Here is a 23,783-nt window from a genome sequence, read left to right on the forward strand (position 1 = left end):
GAGGTTTGAAAGTGATGAATGTACCTGACACGATAAGACATGCTGGAGCAGCCTGCCCTCACTGTGTTCCCTGACTGTATTCAGAGTTTAGCCGCCGTTTGAAGGACAGTCAGAGAGACAGAGAGAGGGAGAGAGAGAGGGTGGTACACCACAACACCCCTCACCGCTTCACAGTGGGACTCAACATGAGAGCTGCCAAGTGTACTGTGTGCCTGGATACTGTGCACTTTGGTCGCCAGGCTGCTACCTGTCTTGGTGAGTTACAGATGTGTTTCCAAGGGGCAGCCCTGAACCAAATGATCCACATTATCTTTATGTAAACAGAATAACGTTAACATAGTATTATATTTTAATTTGTTGCCCCATAAATAAATGTAAAAATTGAAATTTCAGCCTTCCTATTATTTATTTTTGTTATGTATTTTATATTTTATTCATGGAAATTATAATAAAGATGATGAATGGAAGTGTTATTATGATGTGTGAAAACATGGTGATGGCTGCTGCTGTTGCCTCTCACTCATTCCCATTGGTCTGCCTAACCTTTTTTATAACATTGTTTTGTCTGATTAGAGCCTTTCATTTTTCCAGACTTTTTTTTTTTCTACTATATGTTTGTTTTGAGATGTTTAACTGACGAGCACTGTGCCGTGCACCTGTGCAGAGGAGCCAAAAGCTTGTATGGCATTGCTCTCAATAACAGTGTGTTTTTTTTTCTCCTCAGAATGTCACGCTTTGTGCCACCCAAAATGCTCCCCCTCCCTCCCAGCCACATGTGGCATGTCCAGTGACTGCTCCCTGCATTTGTCTGAGGGCCTGTGTCGGGACAAAGGCAGCTCCCAAGGCCAACAGCTCAAAGAGGCCAGCGGACACATGCACCTAGAGGGCTGGATGAAACAGCCTAGGTTAGCTATGGACACAATAATGTCATTGTTGAAGCTTTCCTCTCACTGCTCTGTGCCATTCAGTTTTACTATTGAGGGTGCAGATCATGCATGGGACCCCTACAGTTCCCACACATCACATGACCAAAACAAAGCTGATTCTTTTGATGGACTACAACATTTTGGTCTTTTTAATCACATGGGCCAGAGAGGCATCCAGACATTGTGCATAGGTACACGTCCACCAGCATCTTCACATGATGCTGTGTCTGACTGACACAGAAAAGTAAGGTGAAAAATCACAGGAATAACATTAATAAATAAGTAGAGACTTGCTGATGCATACAGAACTTTATACACAACGCAATGAGCTGCTGAATATAAGTTATACAACAAGTAGATCCGACCAGGCAATCTGAATGGTCAACTAGACATTTGGAACGTGCTCAAATCAGCATGACAGCACATCCAGAGCCATTTTGAGCACACCTGGCGCATCCCTTCAAATATTACACCGCCACTTCTATGTCAACATTACAGAGTTGAATTGAAAAACTGTTTTTGAAACATTTGTATTCATGAACCACAGTGGAACACACAAAAGCTCTGAGCACTGAACATTTTTGGACCAGCTGTGCCTGTGACTCGGCGCTATGTTAAAAATAGCTGCTAAATGTGAATTTCACGGACGTACAGGAGCTAAATCTGTGTCAATGGAACATTTATTTTTTTCAGCAGATTAGTTACAACATGATTGAGCTAGCAAAGCAGTTTTGTGTTTATATGTGTGATAGTTATTCAATTAGGGAAATGTTTTGTTTTGTGAGAGCGAATTGCCTCACAATATAAATACAGTTTGATTATAACCGTTGTTGTATAATCGGTTATGGTTAGGGTTAGGGTTACGGACCTAAAACGATGTGGATCAAAAACTTGTAAAATCTATGCCAAGGAGAACAGTCTATGCCAAGGAGCATCAAAGCTGTTCTGTAGGCTTGTGGTAGCAACTATTAGGACACTTGATGTTGTATAGCTGCCATGTTCTTCACACCTATTAGTAAATTTGTCTCAAGGAATATACAGTAGTTTGTCTTTTGTACTCCCTCACTGTGAGCGTGTGTCCTCCCCTCCCACTGATCAGGCAGGCCGATGTTACTAAACACAAATCCTCTCAGGCCACTCGTAGTTATGTGATGTCTGGCAAAGTCCGCCCATCTGGTACTTAAACTCATTCAAACAAAGGCATTTGTAGAGTTTCCTGCAAAAAAAACGTTGGATCCATGTCATCATCTATGCTTTGTAGTAATGCAGTTGCCTTGTGTGTTTGCAGGAATGGGAAGCGAGGCCAGGGCTGGGAGAGAAAATATATGGTCCTGGATGGGACTAAAGTGTCCATCTACGAGATAGAGCCCAGAGAAGGTTGCTTTCTTTTACCTGTGTAACAGAACAACATGTAGCAACATTTCATAGATCTACCAGAGCAGATCAGTTGAACCTGACAACTAGTGCCAGTAGTTACAAGCATGTTTTTTTTTCTTTCTGTGTGTTATTCAGATTCAGTGAAGCCACTGGAAGAGTTTGACCTGTGTATGTCAGATGGAGAGGTGGTTGTTCATGGAGCAGTGGGGGCATCTGAGCTCCCCAACACAGCCAAGTCAGGTACAATATACAAAGTGTGCTGTTCTCTGTATGTTGGAATCACTTTCCTAACATTGATTTACATTTATCCTATTCCTCCACTTTATCACTCTTGCTTGTTGTTGTTTTTGTCAAGCTGTTTACTTTACTTTATTGTCATATTCTAAACTTCTTTAGAAATGTATTTTAGAGGAGTAATGATTTCCAAGTTTGGCCTGGAGACCCCCAGGGGTTCCAGAGAGTCCAAGTAAAATGAATAATAGTTGGATTTTACTACAATTAACTAGAAACCATGAAAATATAGTTCTGAAGGCATACCTTACTTGTGTTTCTGGTGTGTCAGATATTCCCTACGTCCTGAAGCTGGAGTCCCGTTGTCACACCCCATGCTGGCCTGGACAGTCAATTTGCTTCATGGCTCCCAGTTTCCCAGACAAGCAGCGATGGGTGGCTGTCATGGAGTCCGTGGTGGCCGGGGCGCGAGCCTCACGGGAGAAGGCCGAGGCCGACGCAGTGAGTATCTCTGGAGCAGGCGAGGGGCGACTGGGGCAATTGGCTCTCTCTGTCCTCGATGTCTGCTGGCTCAAATCATAAACCTTTATGACCGTAGTAAACTTGCTGTTAAACTGTGTGGGGCCTATTCATGAGCAGCGGATGTTATACTCTTCAAGAATTGATTTCAAGTAGAGATGTTACCAGTATCGGTATCGGCTCCGATACTGCCTAAAATGCTGGTATCGGTATCGGGAAGTACTGGAGTTTATGCACCGATCTGATACCATGTAATAAAGCCCTAAAGAAAATCTACGTTAAATAGTTTATTTATGTTATTTTCTCGTTATAACAGACTGTCAAACTGGAGAATAAAAGAAGAAGTTCTGTGGCATTCATTGTTTGTGTTTGTTCATGTTTCACAAAGAGTTTAACCTGAGCCAGACCGACAACAAAGATAGAAATCATATCACATCCATACAGGGATAGTAGTATACAGTTGTTAAAACATAATAAAATATATGACACACTGGTATCGGATCGGTACTCGGTATCGGCCGATATGCAAGTTCAGGTATCGGAATCGGTATCGGGAAGCAAAAAACGGTATCGGACCATCTCTAATTTCAAGACATAGGTTTTATGTTTTAACGGATAACCCCCCAGTTCACTTATATGTGTCGTTAATTGTCCCCTTCTTCTCTCTTCCTCTATTCCCCTCCTCTCTGTCTTCTGCCTGTCTCTCACTGCTGTTTGTTGCTTTCTTTCATCATGCAACATTGTATGTCCGGTATATGGGCATGTTTTGTTGATTTGCTCTATTCTGCCCATTCCATTCGGTTTCATTGCACACATAGGCTGCTGTGTCCAAAAGACAAATGGTTCTGTCTCCACTGGTCCAGGTAAAAAATTACAAAGATATAGACATAAGACTTACTGACACACACACACACACACACACACACACACTTGCTAATCTTTCACGAGGCATGGAGTAGTGCATGTGTCTGTCCTTGTGTTGGTTGGTCATCTCCCCCCTGCTCTCACCTCACCTGCTGTTACCGCTACTCACTCTCACTATCCTCTGCTACACTGTCATGTCCTGTGCAAACTCTGTGTTCATGTAATAGTTTGAATGTTGCTGAAATATGTTTTTGGGGTCCTGTTTTATAACCACAGTACACAACTTCTCCCCAAGATGTTTGATCATCTTTGGTTTGATCCCCATCAGCTGTCCTGTCCACAGGACCAGGGATCAGACAGTGGGTTTTTACCTGCTGGTGTACTCGTCTTTGTTTTGACCCTGCTGCCCCTATGCACACTCTTCAGTGACTGGGACTTAAGTCACAAACTGGGCAACATAAACTTGACTTCAATTTACAGTTTGGAGTTGACTGTGGCATGTATCAGAATGACTTGAAACTTAATATTTTCTTCAACTTTCTCACCAACTTTTAACATCTGACTTGAATGATTTCCTATACTTCTGTCGCCTGTTCATCAACAGGTAAATTCAGGTTAGCCCATCAAAAGTCAGGGTACCTCATGGTATTAGACTTCATTTGTGATGGAATACATATTGACAAAACAACTTTATAAAGATTGTCAGTTCTTTGTTGAGCATTATCTGATAAAGGCGAACGGCAGTTGTGATATTATTGACGTAACTTAAAATAGGATTTTTTTTTTTAAAGCTGTGGCACTTCACCTGTTACTGCTCATTTTGATAATTTACACTAATATCTGTTAATGCAATATGTAGATTTACAATTTTAGATTTACATATTAACAATGCAATGACTACTCAGTTTGTACTTGTTTGACTGGAATCCATGCTTGAACTTAAAACTGGAAACTGACTTGTGACTTGGTCCCACCTCTGACACTGTTGAAGGGTAACTTTGGTATTTTTTTAACCTGGACCCTATTTTCCTATGTTTTTGTGTCTAAGTGACTGATGGGAACAACAATCTTTGAAATTGGTCCAGTATTAAGCAAGACGCTGCAGTTGGCAGCAGCGAAACGAGCTGCAATGTAAGTTATTGGGCAATTGCGCACCTTCAATTTACCTCCACAAAAGTGCTGTTTAACCGCTGACAGGCTCAGATTATTATTCTAAGTGTCTGACAACATTATGGAAAGGATCCCTACATAGGATGACCTTTTTGTTAAAGAGTAAGACCCTATTTGTCGAGAGAAACAAAATAAAACCAGATCAAAAGCTGTCTTGGTTCGTCTTTTCACTGTTCCAACCATCACCACTCTGGTTTTGTTGAAATAAACCCTTCATTTAACCATTTACATGTGAATATATGCTGGCTCTATACACGCTAAAAGTATTGTTTATTTAAATGGGGTCTCGTGGGTTTTGCAATAGCAGTTTTTTTGTTTCCGGTTAAACAAAAAGGATTTTACATTTTAACAAAAAGGATTATCTCTGTAGGGATCCTTTCCATAATGTTGTCAGACACTTTTAATAACAATCTGAGCCTGTCAGTGACAAAAACAGCACTTTTATTGGACGGAATAATATATATATATACTCACTCAATACTGGACCAATTTCAAGGATTTTTGTTCACATAAGTGACTTAGACACCAACGCATGGGAAAATAGGGTCCAGGTTGAAAAACACCAAAATGACCCTTTAACCTGCACACAGTCCTGCAGCCGTCCAGCCCCCTCTGTTCTGCTCCTCTGCTGCCTGCCCCTGAGGTCGTGTTGAGGGCTCGGCCCCGCTGACCCCTCACCTCTCTCTGCTTTTACAGAAGCTGCTCGGAAACTCTCTCCTAAAGCTAGAGGGAGACGATAGGCTGGATATTAACTGTACCCTCCCCCTCACAGATCAGGTACCGATGTAGATCACATTTTCTTGGATCATTTATTGGAGTATTTATTTGGAGTATTTGCAGTGTGCACATACAGTAAACATGTTTTTGAATCATAATGAATCTGCTCATTTAAGACATTTTTTATTTTGATCTTTAAGAAAACACATTAATCCACAGTAGCAGTTATGTTCAAAAGTAGAAATTAATGAAGGGACATGGAGCACAGAGCAGATGCTCGGGGCGCACTGCCAAGGCTTGCCACACGTTGCTCCTGTTTGAAATTTCACCGTGTTCACCGGAATATTCATGGTTGTGTTTATGATCACGTTTTCTTGTGGTGCTGCAGATAGTTCTGGTAGGCTCTGAAGAGGGTCTGTACGCCCTGAATGTTATCAAGAACTCTCTGACTCACATCCCTGGCCTGGGATCAGTCTTTCAGATCCACATCATCAAAGAGCAGGAGAAACTGCTGATGATTGTTGGTGAGATGTCCCGCTTTGTCATTTTCAATTGATTATAACTGTCTAATGAGCAGCAGAATTTGAGTTTAGACTTTTGATTCGTTCAATGCAGGGAGTGAGTTTTGTTCATAAATCAAGAAGCCAATATCTCCTGTCATAACTTCCTGCCTAATTGGCGCACTTGAGGCTCTACAATTATTCATCATAAAAAAAAGCCACACTACCATTGTATTAATTCTAGTGAAACTTGAAGATATTCTTGTATATATATTCATCTTGTCACACAGTACAGAATGACGGCGAATAAGTGAATTGTCTTCTGTTCCTGGAACAACTGCTACTGTGTAACGTGTGTGTGTGTATGTTTGTGTGTGTGTGTCTGTGTGTGTGTGTGTGTGTGTGTGTTTGTGTGTGTGTGTGTGTGTGTGTGTGTGTGTGTGTGTGTGTGTGTGTGTGTGTGTGTGTGTGTGTGTGTGTGTGTGTGTGTGTGTGTGTGTGTGTGCTGCAGGGGACGAGAGGGCGTTGTGTCTGGTGGAGATTAAGAGAGTGAAGCAGTCCCTGGCCCAGTCCCACCTGCCCAGCCAGTCTGAACTGGCTCCCTACATCTTTGAGACGGTGAAGGGCTGCCATCTGTTTGCTGCTGGGAGAGTAGGTCTTCCTCTCCTCTGTGAAACTTGAAATAAAGCTTTGTGAGTCCTTTCTTAAAAATGTGATTGTACAAACTGACATCTACGTTCTCTTTACAGATAGACAACGGACCTTGTATATGTGCTGCTATGCCTAACAAGATAACCATTCTGCGCTACAACGACAATCTCAACAAATACTGCATCCGTAAGGTGAATATGAAACTGTTAGTTCCATGTGTTTGCAATACATGTAAGTCCTAACATAAGGGTGGTAGGAGAGCACTTCTCTGAAACGGCATCCTAACACAATAAAAAGTAGCATGTAATTAGGTAAAGAAAAAAAACAGAGTTATGTAAATTAGAAACTGAAAAAACAACATTTACACAAACAGTGTAATCCAAAAACAGAAGAGAGAAGATCATGTGGATGTCTTTTCACATACCTTTATTCCTATGTTTTTATAAAAAGAACAAAACTCTCTGAAAGCATGCCTTATCTCACAATGTTAATGCAGTGCGAATTTTCCCAGTGTGGAACTCATTTTTCAGATTATTCCGACACCACATCAATGTTATTGAAACTGAACATTGCGTTAACATTGCAATGTATCTGCCCCGGGATTCGGATCCGCTCCAAAATGTAATGGGTTCTTCCTTGGCCCATGCTACACCCTTCCACCAAGTTTCATGAAAACGGAAACCAGTAGTTGTTCCGTAATCCTGCTGACAGACAAACAAACCAACAAACGAACAGACAAACCTGACTGAAAACATAACCTTCTTGGCGGAGACAATAAGTGGTGTTGTCCGTCACTCATGTCTCCATTGGTCATCTTACAGGAGATTGAAACTCTGGAGCCCTGCAGCTGCATCCACCTGACCAGCTACAGCATCATCATCGGCACCAACAAGTTCTACGAGATTGAGATGAAGCAGTTTGTGCTCGAGGGTGAGGACACTGGGGAGAATGTGGTTTTAGAAAACCATAACACAACACAAGAAACTTAAAATTTGCCAAAAAAATAGCCATCCTTTTCTTTTATTTCTCGCAGAAACATGACATTTACATGCATGATGTTGATGTCTGTTGGTGTACAGACCTTGATCAGTTGGTTGCAAGCTGTTATTGTAATGTATTATTTACCTGCACAAAGAAACAGGCTATTAGGGTTTAAACAATACATCAGGTACCAGATCAGAGGATAACATTTAAGATTCACCTGACTGAGCAGGTCAATAAGTCAATTATGTTTGCAGGATAACTGTTCAGTGAAACCTTGAACCCCTTGCTTTGGGGTAAATAAAGACATAGAATTTCAAAATAGTGTTTGACCCGCTTCGTCCACTGCAGAGTTCCTGGACAAGAATGACGTGTCACTAGCCTCAGCAGTGTTTGCAGCCTCGTCCCACAGTTTCCCCATCGCCATCATGCAGGTGGCCAGCAGCATGCAGAAGGAGGAATACCTGCTGTGTTTTCACGGTGTGTTTAAATTAACGACTACTCCACACACTGTTTCTGTGCTTCGCTGTTAACAACACGAGATGGTAAAGTGTATTATTGTAGTGGATAAGATACAAGAGGGGCCACTCTTCACTGTGGGTCAACAACCACCAGTGTGAACACAAAAGTAGGTTTTTAGGGTTTTAAGCTTTTTCCTGTACTACTGTACTATAAAATCAAGTCATAAAATTGAACTTTGTAAAGGTGGGTGACCCTTATCTTTTGTATAACTTCTTATTTGACACTGTCTGTGACCCTACACACAAGACCAGTGGTGGAAGAAGTAGTCATATCCTTTACTTAAGTACAAGTACTAATACCACACTGTAAAAATACTCTGTTACAGGTAAAAGTCCTGCATTGAAAATGTTACTTAATGCTTTGGCTCATAACACAGTGACAGTGATACCCGTTTTACCTCACGAGAAAGAAAGTAGGCTAAGTTACCGTATGCAACACTTGAAATGCAACAATGCATCTGAACTTAAGCAAAACATATATGTATATATGTGTGTGTATATATATATATATATATATATATATATATATATATATATATATATATATATAAGACCTCCTGGTAACGCTAACTCAGTAATCTACAATACAGCACCGTAAAGAAAAGGCTTTTACGACAGCAGGTGTGTTACATTGTAGCTTGTTTCGCCGTTGCCGACTGCAGCGATCTCGTTTAATACTGGACCAATGTCAAAGGAAAATATTTCCTCAATAGTTTTAATTGTATCTGAAACTCAATGAGCTGTTGCAGAAACAAGCCATATTTGTCCAAAGTGGCCGCTAGAATCAACACAAACTGAAAGTAACATACGGTATATACACTTTAAGTAAAAGTGTGAAAGTATCATCAGGAAAATGGAATTAAAGTATTAAAAGTAAAAGTAATCAATGCAGAATAATCCTCACATTTTAGAAACTGGAAACGATCCAAACTGTTCAATTCAATTCAATTTCATTTATAGTATCAAATCATAACAAGAGTTATCTCGAGACACTTTACAGATAGAGCAGGTCTAGGCCACACATAGCATGACGTAGCAGGGTGTAGCAAGGCGTAGCAGGGCACTGCAGGGCATAGCAGGGTGTAGCAGGGCATAGCAGGGTGCCTAGCATAGGGTGACCCTGACCCTGGTTTCTGGGGACAGTCCCCAGTTTCGGTGACCTGTCCCCGGCTGGAGCTGTCCCCGGAAATGCCCCCAGTTTTCACTGTGATTGACAGACCCAAAATTGGAATGAAATACCACCCTACACGCACAGGCTCAAGACAGCCAGAGCAAGCCTCAGAGCTCAGAGATGTTCTAGAATGCCCATTTTACGATGCTAAAATTACTGTTTGTAAGTCTGGTGGGTTTAGGGAACGCAATTTCGTGGACTTTGTTTTGTTTTAAAAAAGGATCTTTAACAGAAAGATCGACCTCCTTAGAAATCTTTTTTCCATAATGTTGTCAGACATTTAGAATATTAATCTGAGTCTGTCAGTGGCAAAACGAGCACTTTTATTTACGTAAATACAAACTGGACAATTGACGTCCTATTAACTTCTCTCATTTAATACTGGACCAATGTCAAAGGAAAATATTTCCTCAATAGTTTTAATTGTATCTGATACTCAATGAGCTGTTGCAGAAACAGGCCCATCGTGAAGCAATAAAGCAAAAGCTGTCAGATAAATGTAGTGCAGTAAACATTACAACATTTCCCTCTGAAGTGTAGTGGAGTACTTATGAAGTAGCAGCAGGGGAAATTCTAGGATCAGACCTTTAGGGGGGCAAACCCCCTAATGTGAATAGTGCATGTAAAAGTGTTAATCTGCACCATGAAATTACCAACTTCTTCACAACCGCACTCCTGCTCTTCCTCTGACAAACTTATAATGTATTCTCATGTAAACTATTTATGTCAGCACAGACATTTTTGTTAATTGCTTAGCCAGTGTATCCCACCATAATGGTTATTATATTGCCAGATTCCAGACAATCCCACTTCCTTATCCACTTACAAATATGAATATATATTTCTACTGGTATGCTTCCTAGTGACATTAATGGAAAAATATGAAGAAAAAACTATTCCACCTGTGTGTGCATGGTTATAATTCTGAAGTGCAAAATAGTTCAGGCTACAGCACAAATATTTCCATCCATAGATAAGAATAACTCTGAATTTCTTTTCAAAGTGCACCAGATTGAGGCATTTAAACGTTAAAATAGACAACATTTTCTTACAGTAACGCCCCTGGGGCAGAGTCCCCGTTTTAAGTTTTACAAAGATAATTTTATATATATAATATATAATATATAATTTGGAGGTATTAACAATTCTGAGCTGAAAATGTCCCTGGATTTTGTCTCAGAAATCTAGTCACCTTAGTCTAGCAGGACCACGGCGACTGCTGCAACCATGATTTAGGTGCCACCCTAATCCAGGGAAAACTGTGGGGCAAGAAAACATAAGGGCTCTGGGGAACAGGCTCCCCAGAGCTAAGTTAATACCAAGCATTTCTGGGACATGGATGCCCACAGATGCCTGAGCTGTTTTGTGTGCAAAAGTCATAATTGCTAAAGTAACTAGTAACTAAAGCTGTCAGATGAATGTAGTGGAGTAAAACGTGTCATGAAAAGAAAACACTACAAAATAGTAAAGGACAATTACCTAAAATTTGGACTTAAGTACAGTACTTGAGTACATGTACTTGGTTCCATTCCACCACTGCACCAGACTCGTGTCCTGTCTTGAGTTTAGACACAATAAGAGGTGCACAGAGGAGTGTATATTAACTTTTCTTTGTGTGACAGAGTTTGGAGTGTTTGTGGACACGTATGGACGAAGAAGTCGCACTGAAGAAATTAAGTGGAGCCGTCTGCCTCTGTCCTTTGGTAAATACACTTTTTTAACTCCTAGTGCTTTACGATGCATCAATACAGCAAACAGCAATAAAGCATTAAGTGTTCTCTCTCTGGTGCAGCCTACAGAGAGCCCTACCTGTTTGTCACCTACTTCAACTCTCTGGACGTCATTGAGGTGCAGGGACACGCTGCTCTGGGGTGAGACAGACCGGCTACCTTGGGCCATATTGGAAAAAACTTTGGTTGAGATTTTGGTTGTTTGGCTATATTTCCCACATTACTGTCTATACTTCCAGTCCTACAGTGCTGGCTCACCTGGACATCCCCAACCCTCGCTACCTGGGCCCAGCCATCTCCTCCGGGGCCATCTACCTGGCCTCCTCCTACCAGAATAAACTGCGGGTCATCTGCTGTAAGGGAAGTCTGATCAGAGAGTCTGGAGAGCTGCAGAGGACCGGCTCCAGCAGAGGGTCAGCTCCCTTCCTTAGTTTAAATAACAACAAAAACACAACAAAAGAGAGAAGGAAAAAAAAATACAGATTTTATATTATAGTGTGTAGGTGCATTAAAAACACTTGAAAACCTACAAAACACTTGAAGAAAAATGTGTTGCCTTAAAACACATTTATTGAAAACTATCAGTTCAAATTCACAAGTAGAAACCCCATTGTTTTAATTGGATAGGCCAACAGTGCCATCTGCTGTAAAAATAGCCAATCTTATCCCTGTTTCTTACAGACGGTTGGTTTTCACACTAACATTGTCAGACGCTGTTGTGTTTTCTACAGTAGTCCCAGTAAGCGAGGCCCCCCCACCTACACAGAGCACATCTCCAAGCGTTTAACCTCGGGCCCCAGCAGCCATGACGGCCTGCATCGGGAGCCCAGCACTCCCCATCGCTACCGGGAGGGCCGCACTGAGTTCAGACGGGACAAGTCTCCCGCCCGGCCGCTGGACAGGGAGAAGTCGCCCGGCAGAGTGCTCGATAGTCGCAGGGAGAGGTCACCTGGGAGATTCGGAGACAGCACCCGACTCCATGCGGGGTCTGTCCGAACACAGCTCGCCCCTGTTAACAAGGTACTGTTGGAGGGCCGTCCTGGTGGCTCAGTTCCTTTTTATTTATAGTGTGAAATCACAACAGGAGTTATCTCAGGACACTTTACAGATAGAGTAGGTCCAGACCACCCTAATTTAAAAAGACCCAACAATTTCCCACGAGCAAGCATTTGGTGCGACAGTGTGGCGAGGAAGAACTTCCTTTAAACAGGCAGAAACCCTCGGACGGACCCAGGCTCTTTGTGGGCGGCCATCTGCCGCTGCCGGTTGGGACACAGTGCCACTGATATACAGAAATATGATTCATAATCATTATTGCAGTTGGCATGATGCTCCGTGGCACTTACAGTAACAATAAAGCTAATAGAACTATGACTAGAAATAATAGTTGTAGCAGTGCATGGCGTCGAGCAGGACCACGGCAGCAGCTGCCAAAAATGATCTATGATATAGCATATAACTGAATATTCCTGGTTCTTCCCTTGCTACCTGTCTGTCTTAATAATCAACTGTTCAATTAAGTACAAAAAGTACACAACACAGGGAGGTCCCATTACTAAAACTTTAGTATGCACTTATATTTGTAGTTTAGACTACTGGTTTCAACTTGTGACCCTTAATAGCCCAGCCCATGTCTATTTGTGACCCTGGTCATATGTCGTAGGTCTTCAGGGGCGGATCTACAGCTGACCCCCCCACTGTACGGCCTTGTCCCACCAGCTGCCCCCCTAACTTTGGTGTTCAAAAAACAAGCTTCTTAAAACATTAATGGTGCAGTAGGTAAGACTTATAAAACTAACTTTCTGTCATGAAACTGACCCTGTGTTCCAGTAGAACTACATGAAGCAGGTCATTTTAAAAAAACCACCTACAGCCTGTAGTGCGATTTGCAAAAATCTACCACTCCCAAATTTATATTAATTAATAATAAATAATAATTGTAGATGTAATCTTAGCCCCCTGCAACTCAAATACTTAGCTACGTCCCCGCATCAAACGTGCAGAGCGGCGTTCGCACAGTCGGGCTCGCACACAGCGAGTCTGCTGCGGTGTGGGGGCCGACTGGAGCGACTGAGCTGCCCCCCCCCCGAGCCTCTGAAGGTGAAGTCAGTTTCCCCAGGTGAAGTTTAAACACACGTTTAATTTTAAGTTCAATTTGTAATAAATGTAATGTATGCTAAAGGCGAGTCAGCATCAACAACGGCGCGTCTATTACGATAGCCAAAAGTCAGCCAAAGCATTTTGATTAGTTTTGATTTTAGTAAAGACATGAACAGAATAATACAAAATATTACAAACTGGCATGTTTGAATTCATAACGTTTACAAAGGGTCGCCGTTTCGGTGGCGTTACGTTACAACACACTACACAGTGTTTGCTGAGACTGATCATTTGTATGCGATTAGTTAAGGAGTACTATAAAATCCACTTCCTCTCACATATCACGGCATAAATTAAATTAAACAGCAGCTGCAGAAATTAAACCAGGTGACTAGCCTTCTTCAAGTTCAAGTTTCAAGTTGAACTTGAACTTGAAGAAGGCTAGTCTAAACATAACTGTTGTGTGCATGTAATAAATCTCTTCTGATGTTATGCTTGTTAGGCTAATTATTAGCTACAGGGCCCTACAGTGTAATGTAATACAAGGATAAGCAGAGCTTTTCACATCTTGACTTTTGCAAGCCAGAGTAGCTGGAGATATTAGCTGAAGCGTAAAAGTGGGGATATTGCCAGCCAAGAAAATTCTGAGTAGTGCACAGGAGGAAGAGAAGGAGGGAAATGAAGAAGGAGAAGGCAGTGAACTGGAGAGACCAGGCGGGTCACAGCAGGAGAAGACCACAGAAGGAGATGCAGAAATAATAAGTGAAAGAGAAGAGGGAAAGGAAGAATTGACTGTGAGGGATGAAGAGGAGGCTGCAGATTCAGAGAGAGGGGACAGAGGCAGGGAGTGATCAGGAGGAGGCAGATGAAGATGATTAGGGAGGAAGAGGCCTGCAGTTACCCCTGGACCATATGGTTGGTTTATAGTCTCCTTCCATATAAATTGCAGTACAGTAGCATAACATGTCATTTCACTCAGTGACATGACATGTTTTCATTTTTTTGGCTATTTCCATTCGGTTGTATATGTTATAGAGTTAGATATGTAAAGATTTGCATATATACATAGATTATCTAATAATGTTTTACAGTTTCTCTATCATAGCATTTGTCTGACCTTTTGTTTGATCATAATTACTGATAAAATAAGACACGTTCTGTTCTATTTTCTGTTCTATTTGTCTGCATCAGTAAATATGATCGAGCCATTTAATTCAATTTCAGCTAAATTAAATTGTATTTATAGTATCAAATCGTAACAAGAGTTCAGTCTTCTCAAGACACTTAACAGATAGAGTAGGTCTAGACCACACTCTATAATTTACAGAGACCCAAAAATTCCCCCGAGAGCAAGCATTTGGTGCAACAGTGGCGAGGAAAAACTTCCTTTTGGGCAGAAACCTCAGACAGACCCTAGGCTCTTGGTGGATGTCAACTATTAAATTAATCGCCAACTATTTTGATGAAAAATTCTCTGACTCCCGCTTCTTAAATGTGAATATTTTCTAGTTTCTTCACTCCTGCGTGACAGTAAACTGAATAACTTTTGAGTTGTGGACAAAACAAGACATCTGAGGACGTCATCCGGGGCTTTGGGAAACCCTGACATTTTATAGACCAAACAACTAATCGATTAATCGAGATAATAAAAATAATCGTTAGTCGCAGCCCTACTGAGATGTGAAAAAGTTTGATTACAAAAACCTGTAACTGAAATTAACAGTACAAGAATGTTTAATATGAATATGCACACTCTTTTCCAACTGACTTTTTTTATTTATTAATACAGTACATCGATGTCATAAATTGAAGGAAAAAGGTGAATTCAAACCAGTGAATTAGCCCCTTTGCCCCCTGTTGTTGTCTTGCAGGTGTGGGATCAGTCGTCGGTGTGAATCCAGTTCCGCGCTGCTCCTGACTGGAGGTCGAAGAGAAACTATGGGAAACCACATTGATCCACTCTTGAGTGCAAGCACACACACACACACACACACACACACACACACACACACACGCACACGCACACAAACACATCGCTCAGGCTGAACGTCAGCCCCCATTGCCTGTACATAGTGCGGCCTCAGTTCCTCGTTCAACAACACGTACACCTGCACTGGGAGACGTCTCCTGCGACAATCCTCTCTTTTCTGACACGTGCTTTCATGGGAGAAATCCTGCGGTAGATTTGGTGGCAGGGAACCTACGCTGATCTACAGGTCAAGAGAATCTACTTTATGATATGTACTCAAAGTTGTAAATATATTGCCGTCTGAGTTTTTATAGATAAAGGGAATAGTCGGCTGGAAAGCCATGTCTATTTTTTTTTTAAAAAGAGTTTCTAAAGACGTTGCAGGGAGATTACTGATGTCGTTGGTTACGAAATTCAAAATCTCAACATTTCATTAGAATCTGAAGTTATCATGTTAGGTTTTTTTTCTCTGCTTAGAGAATCAAACCGACATTTAATTTCGCACATAAATCCTGATGAGGAAGAGGTCCGAGGAGGCAACACTTTGCACACGAGATTGGATTTGAACAGGAGTTAAAAAGCTAGTTCTTGTTACATGACCAGTCTTCTTTCTTTGGATCAAATGTACGGTCCTCTTGACTCAATAGCCTTTGAAATATAATTGCATTTGAATGCTTTATTGACAGTCGTCATCCGGCCATACTTTGTAAAAACAATTAGTAAGCAATGTTTTTGCTCCAAGTGTTCCTTGTGTTGTTTATAGCAAACCTAAGATCAAGAAGCACGCAGCTCTGCCGTGATGGCTGACGCTGCCTCAGCTTGCTCTTAGCCCGCTGCTGCTGCTGCTGCTGCTAGTTATGGTACAGATGTCCTGTTTCTGTGCAGTGATATGAAGTCTAGTATTCGTCAGGGGTTGTCACTTAGTATCGTTTCGTTAGAGCCAGTAAGACCACCTCCATTCGTCACATCAGCGAGCATGACTAACTTAGAGCAGCACTTTTTTCGATCTTGATTCTCTCTCTTGGTTGTTCTTTTCTGTCACGTATTCACTTGAATTTGCATTCAGTAAGTAGACGTTGATATTAGACAGTAACTTAAAAGATTTTCTTGATTTTTAGAGATGTATACCAGTACATGCATTAAACATGATTAAAGTGTCTTGACTGCTTTCTTCTTTGTGTGTGTGTGTGTGTGTTTTCAGCTGCAGGTATTCCATCACGCGTCAGCTTTAATCAGTGAGAGCAGATATGAGGTGACAACACAGTTTGTTTGTCTAGTTTATTTTTCCTTCAATTCTACAACAATGTAATGCTCTTTAAAGTAAATCCGACAAAACAAAATATCCAGACTGAACAAGGAGCACTTGTTGTTACAGGAAATTGCTATGTACAGCTACACACTCCTCTGACAGACATGAGAAGGTTCAAAGTGCTTATCAAACAGAAAGAGGGGGGGGGAGAAGAGGAAAATCAAACAAAAGCACGAGTGATCCCTTTGTGAGAGACCCGTAATAAAACTGCTTGGCACCAGTCTCCACCAAAAGAGACACACACACACACACACACACACACACACACACACACACACACCAATGCTCAATGCATTCACACGTACACACTCTCGTCAAGTGACTACTGGGCCGTTGCAGTGACGCCTCTGACGGAGCACGTCAGCGTGAGTGAAGAGAAAAACATGAAAAAAAAAATAAAACATATATCAAACAGGAAAAAAGAAGCACAGCAAGGGATCATACTGGCAACATGTATGTTAACTGATGACCTGTTTACCACGTTACCCGACCATCCCGTCCCGTCCCTCCCTCCCACGTACAACCACCACCCACAATGCTCGGTACAATACTGAAAAGCACATTACACTTTCAGCTTTATTTTTGATGCACTCTGTGGCAGTGTCTAGTTCATGTCATGTGCAAAGAAAATTGCGGGGGTTTTTTTGTTTTGTTTTTAAGACATTTCACATTCATGGATTGTAGAACAAGACGAGCTTTGTGCCCCCACATGCCTGTGATGGTGGTGAAAATACAGAGTAAGGGTTCATGGTGCCAGTGCGTCTGTGGGGAAAAAGTGAAAGAGCTTTGGCCTCAGACTGGGCTGAAAAAGGGACATTACGCACCACATTTAGCCATCGTTAAGTGTGTGTTTAAGAGATCGTGAATTATGAAGGCCAGCATTTTCTTTCAAAATTCAGGACGTGGACACATAATGTTTTGGGAGGAGTGTGAAGCCTTGGAATAAATCATCCGTAGAATAGGAGCACTGATCTGGAATTACAGGCCATTGTTACATCACCATTATAAATTTAAGATGTAAAAAAAAAAAAAAATCAATATTCTGATATTCCAGTAGTATTCCAGTTTAACTATGTATCTGCAGATGGCGAGGAAACAGAGAGAGGCTGGTCAGGGTCAAACCAAAATTTTAATTAGCTGCACCTTTAATGCAGCGGTTCCATCTCGAATGAATAATTAAACGTCGGAACAGTTAATGCCCCTTTCGTTGCCGTGGCATCGCTTGTCCAAGTGTTTTTGTAAATATTAATTGACCGAAATGACTCGCTCATCTACGAGGGTGCAAAACAGAATTGCCGTTTTTCTATTCTATTGGAAAGACCGAAGGTCGAGCTGTTGAATGAAACGCGTCGACCACTTCCACAGGAGGGCAGCGAGAAAAACAAACACTTGGAAGCCTGTCGTCGTTCTGCCCACTCAATCATCTGCCACCATATCAAAACCCAACAGGAGATCACACACACACACACACACACACACACACACACACACACACACACACACAACACGAGATCAGTGATACAGTTCCAGTATGATTAAATAACACGGTGTTGTCAATCACATAGTTGACATGTATGCATTTCGTCTGATAGTCCAAACTTTATCATCCCGTGTGGTGAACTACAGCGCCTATCTAAAAGGAAGGGGGCCCTCTGCTGGATGATGAGGAAGAAAGACTCAAAGATTGGCAGTCTCAACAATAAGATCATCATTAAAATGAAAGTCCGCGACTGTGTGCTGTCTCTCAATGCTCCAGCTGACTTAAAAAAATAAAAATAAAAATGAAAAAAAAGTCAATAATAAAGGCCATTCTCGATGATGTGAATCTGGAAAGCAAGAGTCACTCAACTACTAGTAGCTCAGTGAGAATCTGTGTGTGCATGGTCAAGTGTGTGTACAAAGTAGAGGTAGTGTTTGTAGATGGGTTTGAATGGAGTAATGTTTGTGTGTGTGAGAGTTGGGGGGGGGGGGGGGCGTTTATTTTGGGCTCAGGCAGCTTTTTTTTGGACCACTGTTCTCTCAGTGCATAGACTTCTCATCGGCTACAGACACACTCAGGTTTTTTTCTTCTTTTCTTCACTGTGACGTGTGATGGTCACAGGTCACATGATGCTAGATAACACCTCTGACTTAACCCCCTTCCCCTCGTAATCAGGGAGTCGTTACATCCACAGATCCTTCTGTGATTGGCTGATAGGAAACAGAAATGACAAGTGTGTCCGCCGCAGACACAGATCAAAAACCATCACTCGTTTCTCATCTCATAAACACTGATTATCCTGTGGCAATTGAATTGTCTGGACTTTAAACGGCAATTCAACAACAAAACCTTAATAAATTAATCCATTTAAAAGGGAAAACCACTGCAGCATCCAAACAGGACACCCTGCTTCTCTATTTCAAAATAATACCCTGTTGTCAACAGGTTGCAAAATATAGTTTTTTTTTTTCAGCAATCAATAACATAGGAAATCAAAGAAGTTTAAAAAAAAAAACAAAAAAAAAAACTGGTGACTAATTAAGTGACCCACTATTCAAGGATTCTGTACATTTTTCTTAAATGCTATATAGGTATCTGAATATATTATTTCATTTATTTTACAAAAGAGTGTGTGTGTGTGTGTGTGTGTGTGTGTAAGGAGGTCATTGAATGGGTGTTAGGCAGAGTGGGCGTCTCAGTGAAGCTTCTCAAACATATTTCATGTGGGAGTTACAGACTTGAAAACGCCATGAGCCCTTTCTGCTGCCGCGGCTCTCCTCCGTGTTTCAGCCAATCAAAGTGGAGATCACGAGTGAGGTTGTGGTCTACTGCAGCCTCAAAAAAAAAAAAAAGTAATTGCGTGAAATGAAATGAAGATATGTTGCCTTCAGAATTTGAACGTTGAAAGCTCAACGTGTCAAAATTTCACAACTTCACTTGTGATTTCCGTCGAAAGACTGAAAAGTGAGTGAGACGTCCAGCTCCCAGTGCCTGCTGGGTAAAAATAATAAAAAATGTAGGGGGGGGGGGGGGGGCCTGTTGTGAGTGAATGGCATGAAGGTATGTCTAACAGGAGAGATTACACAGTCAGTCAATCCGTGTCGGGCACACTCCCAGCAGACGCTGACTAACAGTCTATCAGCGTGGAAAAGCTGAGCGGCCATCAGCTGTTAAAGGGTTGGTTGTTCTAAAGCCTTTTCTATAGATCGCTAACTAGTCCTGTTTAAGACTCACGTGTGTGATTCTGTAACAAACTAAAAAAATATTTACTCTCACCACTGTGGACAAGATAAGTATCCAAAAGTATAGAAACAAAATCGTCATCCTCTGTCTGCACTGTGGGCTGTATCTCAACACGTTAAAAACGAACTCAAAACCGACGCAGACAACTGCTCGCCAAGACACTTTTTTTTCGTCATCTATTTTGTACATGTAGCTGTATATACTGTGTACACACACACATTTGTGACAAAAGCGGAAGAAAAACACTGAGAGCAAGCAAATATGCCGAGTTGAGATTCTGCCCAGAGCACGTTAAAGAGTCAGTTCACCCAAACTAGAAAACTGGGAATTATTCAGGCTAGTAGGGACATGGTGTCTGGAAATAGCTGTTCTATTTTGTAAAGGGGCACTCCACCGATTCAGTTCATTTACCATGTGGTTGGTTACCAGGCGGTAAGAAGATCTTATTTCGAGACACTACATTTTACTCAGCTTGAACCACACTCTGGACTAAAAGTCCGGATATATCCGCCTCTGCTGCGTCGATTTTCGCAAATCTTGTTTTAATCAGTCTCTTGTAAATCACCCAACTATACGTTGGTGCGATACTAAATCAGTGGAGTACCGCTTCACATGTCATTTTTCAGTGCTGTGAGCCACAAACAACAATTAGTTATTTTATAATCGAATAGTCAAATTACACTCTGGTTCCAATTTCTCACATGTAAAAAAATAACAATAATTAAGGGTGCTCCGATCAGGATTTTTGGGGCCGATCCCCGATTGTTGGAAGCCATATCGGTCGATACCGATTACCGGGTCTATTTGAAGCTTTCTATTTATCATGTCATATATTTATCATATATTCATGTTAATATTCTTAACAACAATGTATAAGTATTAAAATTAACAGAAGATAATGTATTGTGAATTGTCGACCGTTTACTTTTATTGACAGGAAACGTTCAACACTCCACTTCCTCTGTTAGAAACACACCTTAAACAGCTTAGAGCTTAACATCTAAAGCCTTATTTCGGAATAAATTACAAAAAAATAGAGAAAATAGTACAACATTTTCTCACGAGTAGTGCGTCATCTGATCGGCCTTTATGGAGACCACCGATCAAACTATTTAAAGCCTTTATCGGCCGATACCGATCGGTGACCGATCAATCGGAGCACCCTTAATAATAATGAAGCCACTTATCTTCGTCATATGTGTTATTAAACTGAATATCTTTTTTGTTTGGTTTTGGACTGTTAGTCGGACAAAACGAGCAATACGAATACGTGACCTTGTGCTCTGAGACAATACAATGGCCACATGTCTCTCTTTTCTGACATTTTACAGAAAGAAAAGGAAAGGAATTGATTAAATTATAAAAGTATTTGCTGATTTAATGATAATGAAAATCATAGTTGCAGCCCTTTTTTTTCCCCAATTTACTGTATTGCACTGTATCGGGGCGAGCGGAAATCTCAGAAATGAGATCTCAAAACTTGGGAAAAATAAAAATGAATTTAGATGCATGGTTAGAGACCGCTAGAGGTAAGTGAGGAAACCTGGTGTGGTCATTTGGGTGAACTGATCCTTTAAGCTTTCCCTAAACAAACGATCGTGAGCACCAACTAGCCAGACACTGCTGAAAGCTGAGGGACTGTCTCGACTGTCTCTTGCCTGCGGATGTCCCACGTTGCTCCGGACCGTACACCCTCCAGAGAAAAGAAGCGGTCCACGTTGGAGATGATGGTACGTGGAAGTCCGCTGAGAAGCGCGGATGAGCGGGGAAATGATTCGACGGACCAAAGCCCTCCGAGAGACTTCAGCAACACAGTGAGACAACCTTCTCTGCCTGCCTGGTCCAAGGCACCAGGATGTCCATTCTCACTCCTCTGGCCTCGGAGCGCGGTCCCGTCACTGCCACAAACCATCTTTGTGGCAAATGTGTGATTTCCTCTCACACACACGTTCACTCTCACACACACACCAAACTCCCTTGCGCACACCCACTGTTCAGAGCGCTCGGCAACACGTCATTCAGCACCTCTGCCACGTCATTTTCTGTATATACATATTAAATTCCATATCTGCAGCACACACACACACACACACACACACACACACACACACACATAAAGTACATGGGACATTCTGTGTAGCTCCTGTGCTCTTTTCCAGCAGTGCGCCCGTGTCTGCGGCTGATCCTCTCCCGTTTCCTCCTGAGACTCAGTTGGAGCTGGCAGCGATGGGTTTCTCCAGCTCCAGGTCCAGGTCCAGGGGAGCCGGGCTGAGCTTGAGGCTGCCGTAGCAGGTCTTACAGACGCGGCTGGGTTCGAACAGCTGTTGGCTTGGCACTGGGATCTTCTGGTCGCAACAGCTGGCGCAGAACACGTTGCCGCAGTTCCTGCAGGGAGACACAGACAGGTCACCAACTGGACTCTCAGACGGAGCCGCTTTACACCTACAGTTACCATGCGTCTCCTTTGCATGCAATTCTACTCCTTTACATTTGCACCGGGCCCTGTTCTTTGTACATGCAAAACGGAGTTAGCTTCATTTCAAAATATATTCAAAGCAGGTTTATCTAGAGCTGTTGTCAGCTCAAACCTGCAAAAAGTGCAGGCTCATTGATCGTTATCAGGATGATTTTTCTACCCCTTTAAAAGTGTCATACATCAACTTATTTTCCGATACAAATGACTCCTTTCCTTTATGGAAGCAGAAAACGTGGTGGTTATTTATGACATTTTGATGGGGATTTACCATTTTAACACAATTGGAAAAAATTTATCAGAAGTACAAATTGTAGAGTACAGTTGGATTGAAATAACCTATCATTTATTGTCATTGCAGGTAAATTATACATAGAAACACATTTTAATGTGTATTCTGCTTCATGACAGCTCTTGGAAGGGGTTTATTGCACACTTAAAATGTGTTGCTCGGCTTTAGGAAAAAGGATGAGGCAAAAAATAATCCAAAAACAACGATGTGTTAGTTTGTCAATCTGCCCAAGTCCATCTGTTCCTACTGAAGAGGTTATATATATAATAAAAGGGTCACAAATATAGTTTTTCCTTTTTTTATTAAAAGGATGAGCTATTTTGTTTAACAACTGGGCACAGTAGTTTTTAGCAAATGTACAGGAGTAAAAAGGGAATTTGTTGAGGAATATTTTCAGCTGTGGATTTATACATATTTGGAGCACAAGTGAGTATTTACATCAGCAGGATGGTGTGAGATGAATTGAAATGAACTACAGTTGTCAAAATGTCATCCGGTGCAACATCTCATTGATGTGTTTTCAAAAGTTTCTGGAGAACAGTGGAGCTCTCTAGAAATATAGACCATCACCAGACTTAGCACATTTTCACTGCAGCTGCTCAGTAGGTAAACGATGTCTGTGGCTTTAGCGCCATTTCAGCCAGTCATAAAAACAATCATAATGTTGCCTTTATTTCAAAATAAGAGCGCACCATTATTCAACATGACTCCATCAAAGATTTCAAACCTCTGATAGTGTTCGAAGGACCAAGTTGATGAGAACTAACGGGATCGTTAGCCTGATTCAGTTAACTCACATTTAAAGAACAGGATGCTGATGTGAAACTGTATCTCCCGTAAACAAACTGATTTCCAGATCATTATTTTGTTGTTGCTGCTCTATCTGATTACAATCCGATCACCTTGGACCAGGGGTTGATGCATAGACGGTTTAAGTGAAGCCAAAACATCTCGATCCCCCTGCCCACTCAATGTAAGCAAATGGGATTTGGGCCAAGCTAATTAAAAAAGAAAAAGGAGACGTCAAATACATTTTTCCCAATATACAGTCACAGTCAA

The 23,783-nt window shown here is 41.6% G+C and overlaps 2 protein-coding genes across 3 annotated transcripts in view; one reads left to right on the top strand and one right to left on the bottom strand.

Annotated features, from left to right (window-relative positions):
• Positions 1-15,448, top strand: part of citb (citron rho-interacting serine/threonine kinase b) — a 66,266-nt gene extending 50,818 nt beyond the window's left edge. The window contains exons 25-41 of the mRNA XM_078249624.1: positions 85-255; positions 725-905; positions 2,215-2,303; positions 2,439-2,543; positions 2,866-3,035; positions 3,872-3,916; positions 5,784-5,864; positions 6,193-6,328; positions 6,816-6,955; positions 7,054-7,146; positions 7,777-7,885; positions 8,288-8,416; positions 11,251-11,331; positions 11,421-11,499; positions 11,598-11,771; positions 12,093-12,378; positions 15,330-15,448. Of these exons, the coding sequence (XP_078105750.1) occupies positions 85-255; positions 725-905; positions 2,215-2,303; positions 2,439-2,543; positions 2,866-3,035; positions 3,872-3,916; positions 5,784-5,864; positions 6,193-6,328; positions 6,816-6,955; positions 7,054-7,146; positions 7,777-7,885; positions 8,288-8,416; positions 11,251-11,331; positions 11,421-11,499; positions 11,598-11,771; positions 12,093-12,378; positions 15,330-15,353 (2,093 nt within the window). The 3' untranslated portion in view covers positions 15,354-15,448. The remainder of the gene's footprint in view (positions 1-84; positions 256-724; positions 906-2,214; positions 2,304-2,438; positions 2,544-2,865; positions 3,036-3,871; positions 3,917-5,783; positions 5,865-6,192; positions 6,329-6,815; positions 6,956-7,053; positions 7,147-7,776; positions 7,886-8,287; positions 8,417-11,250; positions 11,332-11,420; positions 11,500-11,597; positions 11,772-12,092; positions 12,379-15,329) is intronic.
• A 4,767-nt stretch (positions 15,449-20,215) lies between these two features.
• mtmr3 (myotubularin related protein 3) overlaps positions 20,216-23,783 on the bottom strand; it is a 30,992-nt gene continuing 27,424 nt past the window's right edge. For both annotated transcript variants that reach the window (XM_078250386.1, XM_078250385.1), the window contains one exon: positions 20,216-22,344. In XM_078250386.1, the coding sequence (XP_078106512.1) occupies positions 22,167-22,344 (178 nt within the window). In that variant the 3' untranslated portion in view covers positions 20,216-22,166. The remainder of the gene's footprint in view (positions 22,345-23,783) is intronic.

Source organism: Sander vitreus, chromosome 5 (genome assembly GCF_031162955.1).
Source record: "Sander vitreus isolate 19-12246 chromosome 5, sanVit1, whole genome shotgun sequence".
NCBI lineage: Eukaryota > Metazoa > Chordata > Actinopteri > Perciformes > Percidae > Sander > Sander vitreus.